Genomic DNA, 25335 nt, shown 5'->3' with positions numbered 1-25335 from the left:
CTCTTTCCCAAACCATCCTGTCCTATAGAAGAAAACAGAGATAACACAAAGCTATCCAAGCGCTGTTAGCAAGAAAAAAAGAGACAATAAACAACTGTGAAAACAAGATTTTAAAAACCACTTTGATTTTATATGGTAGAAGACAGGGCAGGTCAAGCTTTCAAGATTCTGTTTTTGGCCCTACAACAATAGCCGAGAGTTCCAGCAATCTTTACATTGCCTATTGCCTAACTAGATCTTTCTCAAAGAGCTGAAATCTATCTCCTTCAGTCATCTCCTTATTGATTAAGTGCAGATTTGCCTCATTTTTATCTTTTTGAAGCACAGTCACTAATCTTTTTATAATTTATATTACAATGTGTTGAAACTTCTGTACTTTTAATCTATGTTTGGCAGCTTACTAAAACATGGATGCAAGTTTCATTATCTTCTAAATATTTCACTAATCAGGAGGAAGCTGATGTTGTTGAGGCTCATTTGGGATCAAAGACATTTATGTATTCTTGATTTACCTCAGCCTTTTCACCCTAGAGATCTCTAGGGAGTGTAGAAAACAGCACATGCTTTTTTTTTACCAGCCTACTAGAAAACATGTTGCTTTATTGGAACTAACTTCTTTGTCAAAGTAAATCTCAGTCATTTTATTCAAGAGTATTAAGCATATTTAAAAACTTTTGTATGGCTGAATAAGCCTGAGGATTATTGGTGAGGAATGGAAATGTTATACATGAACAAGTAGCTTTCATACTGTAGAGAGCCAAGAGTATACAGTATTATAAAATGACAAAGGGAACCTCAGTGCATTGGGGTGGGTTGGGGGGAAAGTTCTCCAATCCACTTAATTAGTTTCTGTTCATATTCAGCAAGCATCTGAAGAAAAGACATAGAGAGAATATTATCGCAAGCCAAGTTAATCTACCCAGTACTGTCTCTATTGATTATCACCAGGCCTCCAGACTTTCTAACCAGGACAATAGATAATTCAGAAAAAAGGTTGGATCTGCTGCAGACAAAGCCCTTTGCTGTTTTCAAAAGGAGCTAGTGTTCACTGGCTACAAGTTTCCACCAAACTGCAGAACCATACTCAAACAACCACTCTTACTCAGTAAAATATTTCTGTTTATATACTCTTAATACTTCTAAAAAAATACATTCTTACCTTCGACATTGGACTTGACGTAAAAGAGTAAGTTGAGTTCCTTTGGATTCTCAATGAGCAAGTTGGCTGCCTGTTCCAAGCCCAACTGTTTAGCTCTTTGTGCTTTAGTTCCTTTGCTTCCAGTTTTATATGGTGCATACTATAATAGATAATATCGTATGAGTCTAAGCGATAAGGGCTATACATATATTGTGTATGTGTTTATGCATGCATGTGTATGTATGTAATTTTATTGTCGCAAATTTTCACATTTTTATGCTTTTTCTGTCTACAGGATGAAAACAAAGTGATGATATCTAGTATATAGAATCACAGCATTATCAGAGATCAATTAACTGGTCCAATGGGCTCCTAGGTAATTGATTACCTATATGGTAGTCCTCAACTTACAACAGTTCATTTAGTAACTGTTTGAAGTTACAACGGCGCTGAAAATAGTGACATGACCATTTTTCATGCTTACGACCATTGCAGCATCCCAATGGCCACATGATTTACATTCAGATGCTTGACAACTGACTCATACTTATGACGATTGCAGAGTTCAGGAGTCATTTTGTGATGTTCTGATAAGCAAAGTCAATGAAGAACCTAGATTCACTTAACCATCATGTTACTAATTTAACAACTGCAGTGATACGCTTAACAAATGTGGCAAGTAAAATCATAAAATGAGACAAATTCACTTAACAAATTTTTCATTTAACAATATACATTTTGGGCTCAATTGTGGTTGTAAGTTGAATAGTACCTGTACAGCATTTCAAGTTTTTTTTCTAACATTCAATGAGAATTTAACCTTGTTTAACTTAAATCTATCGTTACATTTTTACCTCTTCATTGTTTTGGTCATCCCAGTGAAAATAGCCAAAGCCCTCCTGACCCACACAGTGAGCAAGTCTGCCATATACAATATATCTATAACCAGGTGTGGGATTCAACCGGTGTTTACTACTGGTTCAGTGACTACGTTTTGCTGCGCGCGCGTGTAAAAAACCTTAAGCTGTGCCACCCGGACAGCTGAAAAGTGTTGCACGTGGGTGCACAACATTTTAAAAGCCTCTTTTTTCCTGCTTTTTCAACCTCAGCTGTGCCGCGCAAAGCAGCTGAGGTTGAAAAAGCAGGAAATAAAGGACAGGTAAGAGCCTGGGCAGGCGGGTGGGCCAAACAGCAGCAAACACAGAACTGGTTCAGTGTCTGCTGCTCTTCAGAGCTACCGGTTCTATAGAGCCAGGCAGAACCGGTAGCATCCCATCCCCGCCTATCCTTATGCTATAAATAAACTGCTTTATTTAAAAATATTGTTATAGTCATCATTCTTCTTTTAACTCAGGTTAGTTCACACATGGTAAATTGTGACGTAGCTGGTTTGCTTAGCTTAGTGTGCTGTATGAAGCCAGCCAACCCTAGTATTTAACCCAAATATTTTATATTTGGCATAAAGTGAGAATCTGAGTGTCACTTATTCAATAAAGAGTGACTACTCTGTGTGTGTGTGTGTGAGACACCAATGCTAGGGGCAAACCCTACTGAAGTCCTATTGAAACCCACTGTTATTTCTAAAGTTGGGATTATATAAGAAGGTAGACCAAGAGTGTATCCTGATAATGAAACCCAGGCTTCCTTTAGGAAGTATTTATTAATGAAAAAGGTCAATAATTGCTAACAATCTTTCCTGGGTAGCAATTCATTCATAACCCTTAATCTTCTCCTATGATTCATAATTCCAAGGATATTTCAAGTCTAATTTTTAGAGTACATGTTTATAGCATAATTCCATATGCTTATGAAAATATAACACTGAGTTTTATGAGATTTCCCACACTTTGGGGGGGGGGAATAGGATACCAGTCTTAGTTCATAGGGAGCAAAAATGTGGATTTCAAATCTAATGACTTATAAAAGCCAGCTTCAAACTGTTAACTAAAAGCAATTATGCAATGAGAATGTTTTGAACAAATGCCTTCTTCAAAGGCAAAGAATTTTCATATTTCTGTACATGCTATACTGACTGAAAGGAGAGAAATATTTCAGCTAAGGCTAAAGCAGTCTTAACTCAATTTTCACTCTGTAGACTAGCAAACAACACTTTTAATTGCCTTACTTCTTTTTCATTTCAGATCTATTTTAGTTCCAATTGGTATAATAGATTTTGAATAAAAAATGCATTGGTGAAATTCAAAGAGCCATCTTTACAAATAATAATAATAATAACTACAGTTGAAACCTATATTTAGCAAAGCTTAATGAGACATAATTTTGCATGCAACAGATCAAACTTCATGCTTTTCATCACTAGTATAATGCTATAATGATGCAAATAATGTAAAAATAATATACATGGCATTAATACTAAAAGCCCTATGATTTTACTGCACTTCCAGTAACTACCATGAGTCTTGACTCTTCCTTCCTTTTTATGCTTTTGGTAATTTGCCTTTACAACTCTCTCTTGCCTGAGAGAATAGCTTGTATCATATATGAACCAGGATTGAGCCATATTTCAGTAGCTCAGTAATGTGATGCATTAAGAGATCTCGCAGAGAAAAGTTAAAATCTTAAACTGTGTAGAACTGTTATTAGATAATATAGTAATGATCTAACCTAGTATCAAATGGCTTCTAAAAGATTATGGCCACAATTTCCATAAAAGAGTTTAGCAATGTTTGGAAATAAATCCAATGCACAATAAGGTAAATGAAAATTTGCATTAAGATATTATACTAACCACATGGTCCAGCTCCTCCAAAGTTTTACAGTTTAATAATGAAGTTAAAACACTTTCTGACAGCTTTCCTTCTTTTTCAAGTTTTTGAATTGAGACATGAACCTTTTTTGCTAAAGTCCTAAAACCAAGCATAGATAGAATTAAAAATTTGTATTCAATAGCATTTATATAAATACTATTCCTAACTTTGCTGCATCCCTAAGGCAGTATCACCTCACTGTGAAACCTTCCATATATATATTGCTCAAAGGGACTCTCAGACTAAACTGTTCCGTTGGCTCAATAGAAAAGGCACTTTCTTAAGTGAAAATCATAACCAATGCATGAGTAGTTTCTTCTTGTAGAAACACAGTTAAAGTAATCAGTTTTCACTGAGAGTTTTCAAGTTAATCACTTAAATGAAAATGTACCCTTTTATTTAAATTTTCCTAAGAGATACAATGAAGAGCTATTAAAAGTCAGAATGGGAAGATTAGATGGTCCACAGTCTCACATACTTTAAAACTGCCCATTTCTTGAGTATAGTATGAAAGAAGAAAATGGAAGATTTGGATTCTGATAATTACTCACAGTTTCACGTTATACCCAAATCTTGGATCATTTATATAATTGAGTTTTAAACAAATTTATTTTCATTTTCTTGAATTTTAAAGAAAACTAAAATCAAAGCTAGTTTTGCTTTTTCTATTGCATTTACCCCCCTCATGATAATACTGGCCATGCAAGTGACTGAAAGTAGAGAAGGAATTGCTGTCAGATACTATTGGATGACATTTCTGTTCCAAGAATTGCGGAATTGCTAGAAAGCTTTGAACCTTTTTCTTAAAGGCAGAGCTCTATTCTAGTTGGCCAAAGCATAAGGGTTGTCAAGTTCTCTAACAACTGCCTAACAAGAAAGTGATCCTTTCCAACAGTTTCTCATTGAATCTCTTTGTCAAGACTCATTGAGAAAAAATGTGGTTACAAAATCTCCAGTAGATGAACAATTTTCTACTTAGAATCAGCCTTGGGGCAGAGATTTCAAAACTTTTTTCCCCAATTGGCTTCCCTGATATAGAGAGGCAATATTTTCACTGATAACTGCAAAGTTTGCAGATGGCTGCTTATATCATAATATTTTGTATCAATCCAGGAATGTTAAAAAGAAGCCTCTCCATGATTGGACATCAGACAAGATATGAGATCTGTAAGCTTTCCTCCATGAACTCCTCTGTTAACACGCACAATACTGCAGTAATTGCTTAAGTACTGCTTACTCTCTCTTTCTACCCCCATCCCAATGCTTTAATACATACTGTAGTTCTTCCATTACTTGTTGCACCTCACGCAGCACATCAGCTTCCAGATTATTGATAAGTTCCTTTCGATACCGAACAATGAAGGGGATTGTATTATCATCATTGAAAAGCTTGATTATATTGGCACACACCCATGCTTCAATATCAGTCCTTTGTGACAAAACCTGCAACCCACAGTAAAAAGGCCCAAGTATGACTTTCTCTCAAAAGATTCTGAAAATGTTAAACTTGGAGAAGAAATGGTTATGGCTATCATCTTACAGCAATTTACTTAATAAGGCAAACATACAAGAATAACTATACTTATTTACAAACTTCACTCATTCTCATTCTCATTCCTGAAAATTTGAAGAGTGGAAAGGAGGCAAAATTCTAAGAAATAGTATTGGGAGGATCTTCATCATTATAAAAGTGTACTTGAATATTCCCTTTCTCAGGTATTAGTTACTTCATAAAAAGAGAATGGGAAAAACACCCTTGTGGTTGCTACTCATCTGAGAGTTGACTCAACCAGTATAACAACCATTTCGGTGAGTGTGTTCTTTGCGCGCAGGCAGAGGGTTTGCTGCTGACCTCCTGCAATCCTGCACTCTCCCTATGTCTTCAACAGCTGACGCGCGGCAATCCACTGTGCCACACGAAACAGCTGAGCTTGAAAAGCAGAAAATAAAGGTCAGAATACAGCTGGGATGGGAGGGCAGGCCCAGTAGCTGATCGTTGGAGTGAACTGGTTCGCTCACGGATGATTCTCAAAGCTACCGGTTTCGTCAAACTGGGGCAAACTGGTAGAATACCAGCACTGTAACACAGTATCTTAATTGCATTTCCTGGGGTACTAATAGAAAAAATGTTGACAGGTATTGTCAATCCAGTTTCAAAAGTAAGATTTTTGAACTGAGAGCCACACTCCAAATGTTGAGAATCCTAACATGCCCACAAAATGTCTCTTATAGTTCCCGTGATCAGGTGCAAGCATCCATCCATTTACCAGAGGAGCAGTTCTGTACTGTGGCGTTCGGAAAAGACTGAGCTGAAGTCTTCACTCCGGTCTGTGTTTCCAGCGGGAACATGGACAATTCCTATTGGCTGATGCCATTTGACAGCTGGCTATAAAAGGGAGCTGTCAAACGGCATCAGCTGTTGTCCGTCAGCTGGCTGCCTTGTTAGCGCGGCAGCCGCGGCAACCCTTTATTGTTACAATAAAGTAAAAGCTGAAGTTTGCTCTGTGTTCGCCTCAGTTATTTCGCCGCTCCACAACATGTACACTTTCTACAATTTAGCTTCCACTAACTTTTCTCTTTTCCCAGCACTTTGGCTTACTGTAACTAATCAATGTTGGGAGGGAGGGAGGAAGGGAAGAGGATTAGAAGCTTCTCAGAAATAAATAAAACCACTGAAGCAGATATTTGCTAGAATGGGGGAGAAAAGGAGGGGGAGAGAAATTTAAGCCTCATAGATATAAATAAAATCATTGATGAGGATGTTTATTAGAATGGCAGCTTCCTTTAAAAATTACATTAACAAATACAGTTAAACAGTTTCAGAAACTGAGAAAAAATGTTTATTACATAATGGGGGCACATAGCATCAAGCTGCCTACCATGCTCTTGGGAATGTGTGAGATGCTGAATGAAGAGTTTCACCACCCACTAGAAACAGGGATGTCAAAATCACAATGACACAGCATTGTCACGTAACATATCTCAACTTTCCCTCCCTTCGCTAAACCGGGGATGGGCCTGGCCAACACGTGATGCATTCGGCCCTCGGACTGCGAGCTTGATACCCCTGCACTACAACAATTAGTATTTTTTTCTTTTAAATTACAAGACAAAAAAGAAATAGAAGGAACTCTTATTCGTCTGGTAAACAGTGATAAATCTTTCCTTCCCCAATATTTTCCAAAGAGCCTCGGTGGCACAGTGGTTAGAATGCAGGACTGCAAGCTACTTCTGCTGCAGCCAGATGTCTGCAATTTGGCAGATCGAATCTCACCAGGATCAAGGTTGACTCAGCCTTCCATCCTTCCGAATAGGTAAAATGAGGACCCAAATTGTTGGGGGCAATATGCTGACTCTGTAAACCGCTTAGAGAGGGCTATAAAGCACCATAAAGCGGTATATAAGTCTAAGTGCTATTGCTATTAAAAGACAATGTGTATGTTCCCCAAAACACTCAGAAAATTGAAACATGCCTCTCATTTCAATGTGATAAAAATGGAGCTGGAATATATTTTTACTACAGCATACCAAACTAAGATTGATCTTGCATGTTTTCTTTTACCACTTTCTAAATCCTGGAATATTTTCTAATCTTTCACCAGCAAAAGTTGAAGTCAACATTGAAAAAAATTCTGTCATATTTTTTCTTTTACTTGCAAGTAACAAAATAACATTTTTGATATTTTCTTGTGAAATATAATACTAACTGTAACCTTCCTGTTCCATAGCTAATGCTCAGGATAAATTCTTATTATAAAGAGAGAAGACAATGTGGTTTGTTTTATAAAAATAAATACTTTTTGGAATACATCCAGATGAGGTATTATATCAGAAATAAAATGGATGTACATCTTCATTCTAGAGAGTTTCCTCCAACAGTATAGATATATGTTAGTTCTGTTATAAAAATCAAAACACTACATACCTCTACAATGTCCCAGTTCATTTTATGGTCCCCATTCAGTTTGTCACCTGCCACATATTTTACAGATTTCTCCTGAGGACATCCTGTTTTAATTTTTTTTAAGGGAGGTTCATCAAATGTAAAATCTTCTTCAGACTCTTCCATCTTAATTTTTTTTTTAGACACTGCAGCACTTGTGGATGGTTTATCTGTATTTACTGAGCCAGATTCACCTTTAATGCTGCCAACTTTCTTCACTGCAGGTTTTTTGGTTGAACATCTCATTGTGACATCTTCCTCTGTCTTTTTTTCTGTTTCTCCAGGTATGGCAATAGGCAAAGGACTTACCTACTCAAACCACCAAAACATATTAAGAGATATTAATATTGACCACAGGCAGTCTGAACATAAACAACATCAATGACTTACTACATATCGTCATACCCTTTAGGATGGTGGAGGAATGGAACTAATGTCATCGAGTGGGGGAAAAGCTACTATAGATATCAGCATTCTGCTTAGTAAACTGTAAGTGCAGAAAACATGAGTGCCTCAGGAAGGACCATTGCTACTGTCTCTGACTACAGGTCAACAATCAGAAGCACCTGAAGATAACTGCTCTTAAAACCAACCTACTTTCTCCTTTAATCCAAGATTCAAGATCAAATGTGAATCAATTTTCAGGCACATAGTTGGAACAGAAAAATGATTATCCCTAATATAATTTGCTTTCTATGGTAACAGATTGCAATTAAGAGTATTATGCACCACGTATATAGCTCCAGCAGCATTATTTGGAACTGCCTCTTCCCAGCGGGTTTTTGCCTATTTAGTAAGATCTAGAAGGGTAGCCTCCTATTGGGTCCTTACCCAGAAAGAAGGGAAGACAATGGTAGTCCATGTCTACTGTTGCTGCACCCCCACCCCTCTTTCTTCACTTATGATCATTTGTTCAGCAACAGTTTGTGATGGTGCTGAACAAAGAGGACTTATGATGGGTCCTTGGAAGTTCTGGCCATCACAGCACCCCCATAGTCATGTTATTGTAATTTCTGACATTCCCTACTGATTTCCCACAAGTCAACAGGGAAGCCTATGGGAACTGGTCCTTGCTTAATCACGGCAAATAGGACTGTTGGAATAGTCATTGACACTCACCTTTACCATCACTTAGCTTAATACTGGCAATTCTAATCCCAACTGCTGTTGTAAGCCAAGGACTATTTGAATGCTTTCCAGCAGGACTTGAATTTTGGTTGTTGTTCAGTATGACAGTATGATATGAGCAAATTATAATTTCTATTTGATTTATAATAAAAAGCTCCAACATACATCCCAAAGGTTCAAATGCAAAAGTATTATCATGTTTCAAGGAATTTCACATCAATTATGCTGGATCAATTACAGAGGTTAAAATGAGTCAGGAAAAAACATAGGGCAGATTTTTCTTGCATGTAGCTCAGTGTCTGTGCATTTAGAGTTCCCATTTTTCCATTCCAATAACTTATATAATTTAGAAGTTTCTAGGTAAATCAGGTTGTTGGATCTATGCAAAAGAACTGAACCAAATCAGGGGAATTTGAAATAGTGACGAACACAGATAAATCTCCACAAAATAATCTTTGCCTTCTCTTACTCCCTCTCAAATGTCTTGAAAACTAAATGGCTTCCTAGCTTCAATTACTTACCGGATCCTCTTTTATCGCTAGCTTCTTAGTACCTTTCTTAGCTACAGTGGCTTTCTTCTTGGTCACTGGTTTTTTCTCAACTCTTGGTACTTTGGGTTTTGGCACTTTGGCCTTATGTGAGACTTCCTTTTTGGGGACCCATTCCTCTTCATATTGTTCATCTTCTGATTCTGAAGATCTGCACAAGAGATGGGGAAGTTTGTAATAAATGGGATTATACAGCGCGCTGTCCTTAAAATATGAGGTATTTTAACAAAGGAGTTGCATGCATTTAGATGCTAAAATGTATATGTTGCCCTAGACAAAAGACTTGCATCAGTCACAATTCACAATCAGTAAATTCTCAATCAGTAAATGAATTTATGACAACAAAATATCAAAATTCATGGTGAAAGAAAACTTATCTTTTATTTATAACAAGTGACAGAATGCCAATCACACTTAATCTGTGAACCTTCAGGTGTCTTTCCCAACACCTGAAACACCTGTTTTTTTTAAAGTTCCCATAATTCTAGAAAGAAATTGCAACAATGCATTGTGGATACAATAGTAGCCAGTTAGCTATTGCCACTAGCAACTTTGTTGGAGAAGCATTCCATTGTTACACAAAGTTATACAATTTTAAGCAATTACTCATAGCCTGGTTTTGTATTTTGAGCTTGCAATCAGCCCATTGATTCAAGCATTTTTGCAATCAACTCATAGCAAGCTTTTTCTGCATAGATTTCACAAACTAAAAGAATAAAAAAACCTAACAAAACCAGCAACAGCATTTAATAAGTGCACTAAACAATTCTTCTAATTCTATCCCTAAATTCCATATCTAGGATATAGCAAACATTTTAATTTGCATGGATAAATTCCATATTTATGTTTATCCATTTTCCCCTTTCTTGTTTTCACATCATGAGCTCATAGGAGAGCAGAAAACAAACACAGAAACAGTGAACATAGTGAAGCAGTATGCAAAAGATCCTGTTGATTTATCTGATACTCTCACTCTTTCAAACTTATTGGTTTTGTTAGGCTTTATGAACAAGTCAAACAAGCCAGGTATTATCATTGTATGTACACACTTATTGCCTGTAAACTTCAGCAAATCTCAAAATGCTACAAATATTACTAGATGTCCTAATATCAACTCCAGGTACAAAGATTGAATAGAAATTAGAACACACTAATCATAAATTTTAACTCACGATTTAAGGAAGGAAGGTAGTTCATCTTTTGAAATGTCTAGTTTTATTGCAGTTCTTTTCCGTTTAGAAAATCCTGACATCTGAGAAAAGAAAAATAGTTTTATCTGTGAGTTTTTCCCTATTCCTAAGAGACTGCAAAAATACAGATGGAGATTGCAAATCTGATATTTTTGAATAGGCATCTCTGAATATCTGTATCAACAACAGATTTGAAATATGAAATTGAAAAATCTTCTCTGATTTTATATACATCTGAAAGCAATATACATAGGAACAATATCCCCTTAGCTTTCATTATCTTTTATGTTCTTTGTGTATGGATCTTTAAGTAATCACTAGTACCATCCATGTACAAGAAAGAAGTAGCTGTAAGCTAGGAAAAATCACTCTGAGGCCATGTCTAAAGTCTTAGATGTAGAATGTGAAACATTTAAATCTCCATTCATCAAGTCAGCCTAACAGGTTTCACTGGATTTTGGGGAAGGTAACATGAAGTACCTTAGTTCTTAAATGAAGTAAGAAATAAATTAAGAAATTGCAAAGTTTGAAGTATGTGTGTGTATGTATAGGGACAGATAACAAAACAACCTAATAAAGATGGAAAATGACAAGTGGTCATAAATTACAGATCATGAAGAAAAAGACCTAGAAGAAAGGAGAATGAAGATGCATTTGCATTTTTGTATTTTTGTTGGTCATCCATAGACTACTACATAGTTATATCCATGTATATATTAATTGTCAAATTCAGATTGTTTTTGAGGAAGTCATTTCCAGCCCCTGAAAGCTTAAGACACAAAAAGAATGCCCATTAGAGGTAGAGGTAGTCCTCCACTTACAACAGTTCATTTAGTGACCATTCAAAGTTACAACAGCACTGGAAAAAGTGACTTATGACTGTTTTTCCCACTTGCAACCTTTGCAAGCATCCCCATGGTCCCATGATCAACATTCAGATGCTTGGCTGATTAGTGGTTCATATTTATGACGGTTGCAGTGTCCTGGGGTCTGACAAGCAAAGCCAATGGGGAAAGCCAGATTCACTTCACAGAAATTCAGAAATTTTGGGCTGAATTGTGGTCATAACTCGAGAACGACCTGAATTTCACTGTGGGGAAGTATTTAATGAATAAAGTGTAAGAAAAAAGGCTGGCGCAATAATGATTTGGATTACTACAAAGCAGTTGTCAAACATTTTGGTTTCGGGACTCCTACATTCTTAAAAATGATAGAGGATCCCATTTGGTTTATGTGGGCTTTAAATATCACTATTTACTCTATTATAAATTAAAACAAAAATGTAAAAATATTTGACTTCACAGATCCCCTGAAAGGGTCTTGGGAACCTCCAAACTACACTTTGAGAACTATTGCTCTAATCTAAGCTGCCCACACATTTGGCAACAACACAACACATAACACATGGTGGATATTTTTGACTTAATCTAGGTGCAGTACATGGAAAATTCACTTAGGCCTAGGAGAAGGGCAGATAGCAAAAGTCTCTCTTGTTTTGCTAATTGAGTCTTTGGGATAGCAGAAGACAACAGAGATGTGGATTGAGCAGAAAGGAAGTAGCTAGGAAATTCTCTCAATGAAGAGGGGGTGGGTGGGTTCCTGGCCCTCCCTGTAATTCAAACTGGTTTGACAACTTTGTGGCTCAGAGAGAGAAAGCCTTACTTTGAAAGCTCTGTTTTCAACACACTTCTGCTCTTGTCACAGGAATTCAAACACAACAATATTCTTTACTTTTAGCAGGGGAATCCAGACAAACAATTCATCATTCTACTGAGGGATTCCAGATTAGCTTTCTTCCCTTTACTCAGGGATTTCAGATCTCGCCATCCTTTTACTCTTCTGGGCTTCAGGAATTCAGATTTATACCATCCTTTTACTATTCTGTCCTCTATAATTGTTGGCTGAATGTATAAAGGCAGACAGATAACTCCACAAAGCATCCATACAAAGTCTTTTTATTGGTTCATCAGGCATCCTCAATATAACTTACAGTTACATCGAGATTCATCTCAATGTCCAAGTCTTTGCATAGCTAACTTTCTGGTGTAAAAGGATGGTAATTTTTTATCCCTTTCATCCCATATCGTAGGAGCAGGGGTAGAGATGCTAGCACGAGGCTGGGTTCAGGCAAGAGTGAAGAAAACTTCCCCAACCCACCAAGGGTCAATTCAGTGACCAATCAGGATTACAGATGTGGCCACATGACATGGACTACATTTCCCAGGATACCTTAACTACATTTACCATGATGCACTCCCTTAAGGGGACAGCTCCCAATTCCTAACTATCCCAATTCCCATTAACTATATACTGGCTGGCTATACCAATTCCCATTAACTATATACTGGATGGACAGCACAGGATCCCATTTGGTTTATGTGGGCTTTAAATATCACTATTTACTCTATTATAAATTAAAACAAAAATGTAAAAATATTTGACTTCACAGATCCCCTGAAAGGATCTTGGGAACCCCAGGGATCTCCCAACTACACTTTGAGAACTATTGCTCTAACCTAAGCTGCCCACACATTTGGCAACAACACAACACATAACACATGGTGGATATTTTTGACTTAATCTAGGTGCAGTACATGGAAAATTTATTTAAGCCTAGGAGAAGAGCAGATAACAAAAGATGCAAGTACCCTTACCTTAGAGTAGAGAAAGTCCAAGGGAAGCACAGAGAACTGTAGCCCTTTTAGAAGGAAAGAAGGTACATGGAAAGAAGGTAGGTGTGTGTGTGTGTGTGTGTGTGTGTGTAAGTAAATAAATGATTTGGGCTTTGTACAGATATGTTGCAACCGATCCTTGGACAACATAAAACACTAACCAGATGGGCTTTTGTCATGCTCTAGACAAGCATTTTGCGTGTTTTTGCGTATGTAAAGAGAAGGAGCCTCTGGAGCCTGTGGAATACATGTTGTATTAATATGTGTGCCTTATTACTATGCATATCTTATTGATATGCCTGTCTTATTAGTATGCATGGTCCAGAGTATTTGGAAACCAATTCTAAAGCAATGGAGCCATGGACTAGTTGCATGGTTGCTCTAACACAAGGATCTTCTTCAAACTTGGCAAGTTTAAGACTTGTGGACTTCAACTCCCAGAATGCCTGAGCTAACATGACTGGAGGAGGAATTCTGGGAGTTGAAATCCACAAGTCTACTTTAGTTTATTGTCACTGCACCTCGTACAATGAAATTAAGTACCACCTTCAGTGTACATTACGATGACGAAAATAAACACAAACACACATCCTTCACATTCTATACAATTGAATTGAAAACACCGTATATTACATTAATATTGCACTATACGGTAGAATTCAATAAGAGTTACTGCCCTGGGATAGAAGCTGTTTTTCAGCCTATTTGTCCTTGTTTTTAATTATCCTGTAGTCTGCCAGATGGTAATAGTTCAAAAAAAAAAAAAAAAGGGTGCCCTGGATGAAATGGATCTTTGAAAATGTTTTGAACTTTCTTAAGGCAGCGGGAGCTATAAAGCTCTTCCAAAGAGGGAGAGGGCAACCAATGATCTTCTGGGCAATGAAGCAAGGGTCTTCAAACTTAACAGCTTTAAGACTTGTGGACTTCAACTCCCAGAATTCCTCCTCCAGTCATGTTAGCTCAGGAATTCTGGGAGTTGAAGTCCGCCAGGCTTAAAGTTTCAAAGGTTGGAGACCCCTGCTCTAAAAGACCAATTCCTCCTCATACTCGATATTTCATAAACCAGCAAAACTCCTGCAACCCCGAACTGCAAGGATAACGAAAATAAACATATATTTAAAAAAAAATCAAAACAGATGGATAGCAACTCTCATGAACCGAGCAACCCCAGAGGGGTTTCCACGTTCGGCACCTCCCTGAACGCCGCAACCTTCCACAATTCACCTTTTTCCGAGCTTCGGCTACGGGAGGATAGGAAACCTCGCCGCTTTGTTCCGCCTTCCCTTTGACAAGCCTCCGTTCACATTTAAAACCGGCGCCAGCAGCAACTGCAGCGAAACCCAGCCGTTCAAAGCGGAGGAAGCAGCGACCTGACGAAGGGGAGGAGCAGGAACTACGCATCGAAGCAGCTCCGGCAGCCGTCGGCGACAACGAAGTCCCGGCGAGTCGCTTCCTCTTCGGATTAGCCCGAGTTTTGCTTTTGTTTTTCCTTCAAACTTGGCCACTTTAAACTATATGGACTTCAACTCCCAGAATTCCCCAACCAGCGTGTGACAATGAAGGCGGCGGGAGTGGCGTGCCCTGACCTTCCGCAGACGCTCTAGCGAAAGCGAAGGTCTAACGCGATGCCGATGGAAAAAATCTTTCCCCTGTGCTCCTTGGCTCTGGTTTAATAAGCTAACAAGCGTGAAGAGCTAACTTCCAACAGAAAATATTTCTGCTGTTTTTCCCGTTTGGCCACTAGGTGCTCCAGTTTACTAGGCTTCTAGTCTGGAGCATCAGTCCATTGTTTATTTCATACAGAGGTCTCCAAGCTATGCTGGCTGGAGAATTCTGGGAGTTGAAGTCCACAAGTCTTAAAGTGGCCAAGTTTGGGGACCCCTGATTTTATAGGTATACATCTCACCAACAGCTTCTTCCAAGCGTTCTACATTCCGTGTCCATGTTATTCCTAGGCAATAGGGGGGCAATGAGTTGTTTTGGAATTCCCATTTTTTTCTAAGCACATTCCACAGCTTGACATGGCCCACAAGGCTTCTGCCCTCTCCTTTTCCACATAGGATTGGCTCTAATTGCCTTCAACAATCCTAAGTGTTATTTTGCTGTCCTATGAAATAGAGGATGTTGTGTAATAGTTTGCACATTCTGTTAAGTCTTTTGTTGTGTGTCTCCCTGAAGACATCTCTCCGTTCCACCAGAGTGGATGAGATAGCTGTGTTTCCAGATCCCTTAAACATTGCCATCTTGTGGGTCCTCAGAAGCATGGCTTTTTTGTTGCAGTTTCCATCTTAGACGCACACCCACATACTGAAAATCCAACACATCCCTGCCTTCTATCCTTCTGGAGAGCACTTTAAAACTGGCTCTTACCCCTGGCATTGGGATGAGGTCAGGGTGGAATGAGAATGTGGGTGCATCAGAGAAGTATAGCTCCGGTTTCAGGTTTTTCTGTTTTTAGTTTTATTGTTATTGGTCACTGTTTCTTCTCTAGATTTGCTGGTAAGCTTGTTTAGAACCATTACTGAGCCTTCTTCTTTTGCTTGCCTTGTTTCTGTGGGTATTCCATCAGTTCCAATAGCCTTTTGAATTGGTAATGAGTGTGATCTAACTTCATCTTCTTGTATCTTTGATACTGACTTCTCTATTGTACAGTATTTCAATATATGCCTTCCATCTTCTTTCGATCTCCTTTGAATCAATTATATTCTATCAAATGGTGTTCTTTGGCATACCAATTCAAGGTATGAATCTCCTTCAAAGGTCTTTTTTAGGAGGGGGGAAGCTTTCCTTGTTCTTCTTTGTCTGTTTTCATCTTCAATGTTTTCAAGATGGTTTTGTAATACTGCTTGTCTCTTCTAATAGCTCTTTGAAATTCTTTGTTAAATTCCTTCCTGGGGTTCTTGTCTCTTGTTGTCTTTGGTGTCTCTTTTCTTAGTAGTTTCTACTGTTTGTTCTGACATTTAGTTGTTTGTTTGTTTGTTTGTTTCTTGATCTCTGGCAGTCTTTTTCAATATTTATCCTTAATCGTCTTTAAGCTCATTCCAGGTTCCTCTGGTTGTCTGTCAATGAGGACCAGGACTTCAAACAATTCCTGAAGTTCTCTTTGAAAATTGGCATATGCTCAGGATCATAATCTGGAAATTGGTAGGGAGTTTTTGTTCTACTTTAGCTTAACTTGGAACTTTTATATGAGAAGTTTGTGATATGTTTACCGTCATGTCTTCGATGCTATAATTGAGCTCATCTACCTCCTAGCCAATTTGGTTTCTATAAATTCCCTCATGTATACAAGCATTGTTCTGTTGCTTAAAAACAATGTTAGCTATGAAGAAATCACTGGAATGGCAGAAATTAGTAATTTGTTCTACTTCATTTTTGCTTCCTAAGCCATATAATGCAGATACACTTTCCTTTTTAGTATTTCCAAATTTGAAATTCCAAACTCCTATCAAAATCAGCCAAACTTGTTTTCGTGTTCTGTTAATTTTAAATTGAACTTGATCATAAAACTCACCAGCCTCTTCTTCTTTATGAATTAGTGTACAAACATAGATAATCACCATATTAAAGGGTTGTCTATAAAGTTTAATCGACATTGGTCATTGAATGGTAGCCAAGTATTGTTCTTTCTACATCCTTCCTAAATATAAAAACATTCAGTGTTCTTTCTTTATCATGTCCAAAGTGGTAAACTGTGTGATCCTCTGATAGAAAGTGCCCAATCCTCAATTCACCAATACCTAACATGTTAATTTATAGTTGTTTCAACTTTCACTGTATTGAGCTTTACTGTGATCAACACCTTCCTCCTGTTTTCTCTATAACAACAACCCTGTGCGAGCAGATTGGGCTGAGAGAGAGTGACTGGTCCAAAGTCACCCAGCTGGCTTTCATGGCTAAGGCAAGATTTGAACTCACAGGGTCCGGCTTTCTAGCCTGGTGCTTTAACTACTAAACCAGACTGGCTTTCAGGAACTAGACATTCCAAAAGCTTTAACTACCCACATCATGCACGCCATTAGTACTCCAAAAGATCCTTAGCCCTTCCTCAGTACAGCACTGAGTGCCATCAGACCTGAGGGGTCTATCATCCAACACTACATTATTAATTGTATAATTTCTATCCATGTGGTTTTTGTGGAAAAAGTACAGGAGTGATTTACCATTATTTGCTGCACGGTATAAATTGATGCTTTTGCCATCGTTACAAAAATAATCATTTGCTTCTGATATCTTCTTATATGATTGCTATCCAAACTAGATGCCTCTTACCTTTGCTGGGGAGCTGCGATGACCTTCATAGCTTCTCATGAGCAACCTGTTAGGAATATATATTCTTAGTGTACATCCCCAGCATTCTTTGTTCATTCCTCCAAGGAACATCCCCCCTCAACACAATGAAGCAGTACCGTAGGGGTGAATTAGTGAAAAAAGAAAAAAAATTATAAACAGTTCAGCTTTGAATAACTTGGCTGTCTTATTCAAGGGTTGGATATAAGATGAAACCCTAGGAGGCCATGGAAGAAGGCCATGGACTTCATGTTGTGAAGTCAAGTTTGCATAATGGCTATTTGAACTGGAGAAAGGGGAGACATGATAGCAGTCTTCCAATATTTGAGGGGCTGCCGCAGAGAGGAAGGGGTCAAGCTATTTTCTAAAGCGCCTGTAGGCCACACAAGGAATAATGGATGGAAACTGAACAAGGAGAGATTTAACCAGGAAATAAGGAGAAACTTTCTGACAGTGAGAACAATCAACCCATGGAACAGAATTTGCCCTCAGAAATTGTGGGAGCGCCATCACTTGAGACTTTCAAGAAGAGATTGGACTGCCATTTGTCAGAAATGGTGTACGGTCTCCCGCTTGGGTTGGGGGTTGGATTGGGTGATCTACAAGGTCCCTTCCAACTCTGATTATCTATATCTGTATCTGAAAGGTCCTAAGACATAAGAGTGTTGGAGTGTTCAAGAAGCCATTGATAAATACCAACCATAACCTGGTCATTAAGTAATGATATAGTACACGGGTCCAACGGTCCATGGAATGCCAAAAACTGGGCCACACAAATAAGCAAAGCCACAAAACCACACCCCCTCCGGTCCATGGAAAAGCCTCCATCCACAGAACTGGTCCCTGGTGCCCCAAAGTTTGGAGGCTGCTGACATAGTATATCAACTCAACAATTGATCATATGGAAACCACTGACAGGATTGACAGGATTTTTTTTATTGGATTCTCTACTTACGTTCTTAATAAGTAATCTAAACATATTTTCATATTGTCATTGCTGTGAACAAATATCAATGCATAATTACAGATTTATGAAAATCAAGCATCTGCTGTAAAGTTTTAGCAGTAGACAAATCTAAAGTTGTAGGAGCAACTGTAAAATTATCCCAATATAATCTTTGAACAAAAATATATCCATGATCTTTCTGTAAGTATGCAAATACAGGGTGTGGATATAAATAACCTAAGTTGTAAATGTAAATGGTGTAGCTATTTTTATATTTTGTTAAAATGTATTATGGAAGGCTTGCGTATACCTCCAAAATAGCTGTGTGTGTCATCAACTTCCGGCAGTGCTTTGCAGTAGAAATCTGTTTTTATATTATGCAAAACCAGTTTAATTCCTTGTTGAAATTGAGATTGAGCCAGCAAGTCTGTACTGAGTTATTAAATGTAGAATATAGTAGTGTTATGAATATCTGAGGGTCCAATCAATAAACACTTGTACTGGAATTAATGTACTGCACTCAAGATGGCAACAAAAGCATTATTTAACAAGAGGGAATGCAATTCTGGCTAAAGTGATATGTGTTAATTATATCATCTTGATTTTGGGAGTTCATTCTGCAAGCAATTGATTTTGAGATATCCAGAATGCAGCAGAATTGTTAAGAGAACTGCTACGTGCTCTGTTGTTCTGCCTTTCAGTTTTTTCCCAGGAGCAGTTCAAAGCTTTTGATGATTTTCAAGGCTGTGTGAATGGTTTAGGATGAGGGTGACTGAATGATAACTTTCTTCTGTAGAAAAACGTTTAAAAACACTTGCTTTCAAAGCCAGGTTTTCCAGGGTGGCCTATTCTAATTGTTGTTTCCTTTAGAGTAGGGGTGTCAAACTCGTGTCATCATGTTGTGACTTCCCCCCCCTCACTAAAATGGGAGGGTGTGATGCATCCAGCCCCCAGGCCACAAGTTTGATACCCCTGCTTTAAAATCCTCTTATCGTTTTCCAACACCACCAAAGAAATATTTAGTTGCAACCTGGAAAAAATATTTTCTAGTGAGTGCACTTTGTAATGGCAGTCCAACTCAACCATGAATAAATTCTAAAAACGTTTTTAAACCCTGCTTAAACATTCTTAAAGACTAAAGCCATCCAGAATCACCTTGTAGGGGAGTTGGGTGGCATAGAAATGAAACAAAAAGAGGGGAGGATAAATAAATATGTTTGAATGGCAGTCTTGATTGTCCAAGCACACTTGGGTAACTATGGTAGGAGCAATTTTTCAAAGCATCTGTAGAGATTAGAGTTGGTGAGGTATGGAATAAAGGTTATTTTTGCAAGCATGGGCCAAGTAAAATGACTAGTGTGAGAAATGGAGTTCAAGCAATCTGTTACAAAAGAATTATTAGAGAAGGAAGGTCAGGATTTAAATGTTGTGGCATACATATATAAGAGAATCAGATTTGTACTTATCATAGAAGTTACTTTTCATTCTAACAATCATTGCTTCTATGAACAATGAAATTCTGTATCTACTCATGCCTAATTCCTATATTTCCTCCTTATGAAATCAGTCAAGCCAGCATTTATCAATAATTGGAAATGGCTGAGAGAGCAGAGGAGCCAAAGGACCGAGTGCTGTGGCCCAAGAACTGAGTGCTGTGAAAACATTTGTAAATAATAATGTTTGCACCTTTTTTCCATGCAAAGGGTGTGTTCCATAACGATAGTCAGACTTCTCCTGAATAATGTACAATGTCTGCAGGGAGTAAATATTGAGCAGAGCCTATTTCAATAATGATAGATTACATTAAGATGAGCAGGTCTTATTTCAAGGCATATATGAATTAATATTCAGCTAGGACTCCAAACCACAGTTGTATATCCCATAGTATTCATCTAAGGAGCCCAAACCCAGGGTTGCATATCCCTTCCCAATTGCTGCCAACCCTGAGAGATAATGTAAGATTTAATATCTAGGCTGATTTAGGAATGTGATAATCACTAGCGCTGATCTTAAACATTATTGAATAGTTCAATTATGTGGTAGAACAGTACAAAGTAGGAAACAAAGAAGTTCCTAAAATGTGCAGATGCTGGTTGCAGCTAGGAACATCTGATTATGATCTGAACAAACCGATTATGATTTCTTTAAGAAATAAATATTTCAGGACCCAGTTCATAATGCTGGCAGTATTTTTTAAAGACTGGGAATACTGACCTTATATACAGTTTGCCTATAAATTAAAATCTACACATGGCAGCATTTTCATGTGACCTTATTATCAGTGGTAAAATTGATTATAAGAGAAAAGCCCCATCCAGAAGTATCTTTATACTATGGAACTGCTTTGTGTCTAGTATTCCTTTAGCTGCTTTTATCTTAAAAAGTTCAGACTGTGGTGATAGATGAAAGATGGATAGACTGACTGCCATTGAATGATTCCTGCAACCCACTAAATAAAGGACCCCAAAGAAGGATAACATTCCAGAGATGGGTGCCTATTGTGGCAAAGAGGACAATGAATCAGTTGAATATCAACCTGTTTCAGGCGAAAGATATATCATGAAAGTAACCATGCAATTTTATAGTAAAAATGATGATATAATGCAATTGGAAATCTGTAAATAGGGGTTTAGCCAATTATATCTAATTGTTATAATTACATTATGTAATATTAAGCATCACCTATATCTCATTTGTTTTGAGCTGATTGTCAGCATTTTCTGGGTGAACTTTCCATGTTAATCCTGAAATTGGTTCATGCACGTTCTGTGTCTCAGTGTACGTTGAGAATCTACCTGCAAATAGGGAGTTGGTTCTCATATTTAGGAATTGAGTCTTATTTCCGGTGACATTTCCTATGAAAACAATTTATTAATCATATTGTCAATGGCAATGAAGACATCAGAAAAGAATTCCAAAAAGCTCAGTTGCCAGTTTGTGTTCCCCTGAAAACTGTGTAACTTATTCTACTTACAATGTTGACTTCTCTGTATTTTCTAGTCCTTTAGAGAGAGAAAAAAACATATTGACACATCTTTTAAACTTTGCCTTTGAAATTGCTTTGTTTTGTTTTAATACTTCATGATTCTCGACTCTTGACAAATGTATCTTTTCTTTTATATATATTGAGAGTATTTACACCAAGACAAATTCCTTGTGTGTCCAATCACACTTGGCCAGTAAAGTATTCTATCCTATTCTATCTAATTTTATCTATCTTCAGATTTTATTGGTAGCTTGAACAATATTGGGGGGGTTTATGTATGCACAACCTTATTCCCTTTGTTAGAAAGATGATTTAATGAAAGACTTATGTGGGTGTGTCTGAAGAATCACTTGCAATCAGTAATTGGGAGGCACTAAATTAATCATGTCTGCAGGCCATGAATAAGGAAAATGTCTACAACATTGAAGTGAGGTTGGATATTTGCATACTTCCTCCACTAGGCGATGCTGTTCCTCCACACACAGCCGGTTTGGATTTTCAGGCCATGCAAAGGTCAAGGGCTGGCACAAGGTAGCTCTGCCTCAGCTGCAACCCTCTGTTTTGGCTTTTACAGAAGATATAGAAAATGGCAAGTCAAGCATTAAATGTGAAAAGGCAAGCAATAAAAGCCAATCTCTCTAAATTACAGTTTAAATACAGTTGCCTGTTCCTACTTGAATTCTTGCAAACCTGTTATGATGTAATTGAGTTTGCAAGTTTCTATTTTAAAGGTAAGAAGAAATAGCATAATTTTTCCAAGAAATAAAGGCTTCATTTTCTTGCCTCCATGGTGAATGGATGTGTGAAGTCACCTTTCCTAAGTTCCACTTGTTTATTCATTTGTCTAACTCAGTCATTTCTAACCAAAAGTTTTAGGAACTGAAGTTGAAGCATGTCTAGGCAAGGCACCACCAAAAAATAGCCCTAGGCCTAAAATATGGTCTTCTTGTTGACTACACAGAAATTGGGTGAAGTTTTTGTCACCCCTGCTCATCCGGGTGATGATTACTGGTTGAGGAGGAACAGCCCCAGAAGAAAAAAACAAACAAACAGGAATCATCTAAAATATTATTTTGATTATTTATTACATTTGTTTGCTCATCTCACCATGTATATACACTGTAAGGACTGCACTATATAGGACAAACAGGGAGAAGTCCAGCAGAGCACATCTATGAACACCAACTAGCAGAAAGCATGATGAAAACTCCTTAATTTCACAACAAATGTACAGAATTAACTATGTTTCAGCTGGGAAACTGTGAGCATCCTAGATTAACATTAAAGCAATAATCAAGAAGTAAACAATACCAATCAAGGAACTAGCAACTCAGACAAACAAGTTATCAATAAGCAATACCCTAATCAAGAAAGCACCAAGTTCACGCCCACCAATGCTAACAGAGTAAGCTGCTAGTATATAAAATGAGACCAAACTCTACTCCCTACTAGCACTGATGATGTTTCCTAGTTTGGTAATGTCTCCAAGGAAACCACTGAGCCTAGAGAGCACCAAGGACCCCACAATTTAATACTCAGCTGCAAATATTCTCTTCCAACAGTAGCATAGTTAAGAGATTATCAGTGTGAATTGATTGGTATCTAAAGCACTGGTTGGCATGTTTCAATAATGTGACTTGCAGCAGAGAACATTATGCCATTAGATATATAAAGAAAAGAAAGAAAAAATGTTAAACTGTGACTCACATGCATTTATCAAATATGCATGTCATGTGGGTAATACAATAATTACGAACAAGGCATATGTTCTTTGTTTAGCCCAATGAGACCTGCAACAAAATCATAGTTTCAGTGCTTTCATTTAATGTTCAAGCCAACAATGCCTATTATTCCTTAAATTATTATTCCCTCCCCTGCTGTTCTCCACCCTGAAAGGAAACACACTGTAGTAGATGCTACTTCCACTTAGCCTGAATATTTTGTTCTTGTTTTCTTGGGTATTTCATAGCATGGTGATAGTTTTCTTCTCAGCAGCTACATTTTAGTTACACAGTAATTGTCATAAATTGGCATCAAAAATCCACTAATAATGGCGTATTATTTCCCCAGCCTAGTACCTCAACTTGAGTTGGCCTTCAGTTGTCATAAATAGAAACCATCAGTCAGAGTTTGAGATAATTGGAAATGATGACAGAAATTTCTGAAGTCCCGTCTAATTACATGCAATACCACTTTGGGGAAAGTTGGTAAATATAACAATACACCTATCCAGGGGTGGGCTGCTGGGGGTACGCAGAGATTCGGGAGAGGCCCTAGCTAAGATTCTGCACAGTTTCAAGAACCCCCAAATCCCACCCCTGGCCCACCCCTCCCAGGAGTCCCCAACCGGTCCATTTTGGATGCAGGTAAGTGCAAGGCACTTGCAGAGGCTCAAGTAGGATGAAACACGGGCCTTCTGGAAGTTTGGGAAGGCCAGAAATGGGCCCATTTCTGGCTTCCATAGAGCTTCCGGAGCCCGGGGAGGCTGTTTTCGCCCGCCCAGAGGCTTTAGGAAAGCCTCCAGAGCCATGCCCACCCAGCAACCAGGCACAGAACCTTTTGCTAAAATTTTTGAAGCCCGTCCCTGCACCTATCACACAGCAAGTACTAACCCACATTGTAAAACAACATGCTGTACCTCCAAGATGGTTTTTACCGTTCAGTGTGTCTTTAATACACAATCTGTATATTCAATGTTTTTTTAAAAAATTACATCATTACATTTTTTAAAAAAATCCATTTAATCAAAAGTTCACATAGGTTGTTTATAGAAACAATGCTGGGAATATTTAGAATGTTATATTTGGTCTTGTTTTATTTTTCTGATACTGAGTGAGGCTGGATAATCCAGAGGAGAGGCCAAGTTTTCATAATTTGATGCTGGAATGTCAAAAAGACAAACGAAACCACTGAATAAAGGATTGATTTTCATAATGTGATGCCAGTTCAGTGGACCATTTTTTCATCTTTAAACTCTCTCTCTCTCCAATCTGGAATCTACTCATAATGCAAATTTTCTGTTCATCAGAAGTTTGACAGAAAATGTCTCAATTAAAAGGGCCCTTCCCAGTGGCCTTGGCTGGAATTAGTCATTTCCATACAAGATGCTGGCTTTAACAATTACTTTGGCAAGGAGGGAGTAAATGCTAGATAGAAAGCTGTTGTTTTGCTTTTTTCAATTTGTTATGTGATCTGCTGTGATGCCTCAGTTTTCCAGCATCCACAGGAAAGGAAGAGAAAGAAGTTAAAAAACCTCTGAACTTATCTGATCAATTTAAATAACATGACATATTTTATTACAACATCTAAGTATCTTCTAAGTGGAACAATGCTTCTTCGCCAGTGTCACAGCTAAACACAGGGGGAAAAACATAATGGAAACTCCAGGTCATCCTGTTGAATTGTTTCGTAGGCTTAGCATTGTCTTCTCCTCCCTTCAACATTTCTCCCAAGAGAGAGTGGTTCACAATCCTTGTCTTAGATCCAGATGAGGAGCTAAGTTTTCCTTTGGTTTCCTGTCTACTTCCCAGGCAGTGAGGGAGAGGAGCTGAGGAAATTATTCCAATGACAACCAAGCCAAAGCTCTGCCCCTTGTAATAATCAATAGCTGGGAGTCATCAAAATCCCAACACATTATCTTGTTTTCCTTAGCATTCTGCAGCCCAGTTTTTAACAATAGTCATACACCTTTACATTGTCATTTTTATGTGCGTTATTTTACTTGGA

The 25335-nt window shown here is 37.9% G+C and overlaps 1 protein-coding gene across 1 annotated transcript in view; it reads right to left on the bottom strand.

Moving 5' to 3' along the window:
• Positions 1 to 15075, bottom strand: part of SRBD1 (S1 RNA binding domain 1) — a 146701-nt gene extending 131626 nt beyond the window's left edge. Inside the window, exons 1-7 of the mRNA XM_087953112.1 lie at positions 14612 to 15075; positions 10698 to 10777; positions 9499 to 9676; positions 7832 to 8158; positions 5183 to 5349; positions 3888 to 4005; positions 1160 to 1298 (exon numbers count right to left, since the gene is read on the bottom strand). Coding sequence (XP_087809238.1) covers positions 1160 to 1298; positions 3888 to 4005; positions 5183 to 5349; positions 7832 to 8158; positions 9499 to 9676; positions 10698 to 10777; positions 14612 to 14788 — 1186 coding nt within the window. The 5' untranslated portion in view covers positions 14789 to 15075. The remainder of the gene's footprint in view (positions 1 to 1159; positions 1299 to 3887; positions 4006 to 5182; positions 5350 to 7831; positions 8159 to 9498; positions 9677 to 10697; positions 10778 to 14611) is intronic.
• Between the last annotated feature and the right edge of the window lie 10260 nt (positions 15076 to 25335).

This window comes from Notechis scutatus, chromosome 1 (assembly GCF_049901735.1).
Source record: "Notechis scutatus isolate UNSWTSFEM ecotype Mainland chromosome 1, rNotScu1.2, whole genome shotgun sequence".
Lineage (NCBI taxonomy): Eukaryota > Metazoa > Chordata > Lepidosauria > Squamata > Elapidae > Notechis > Notechis scutatus.
This window is presented reverse-complemented; position numbering and strand designations above follow the sequence as displayed.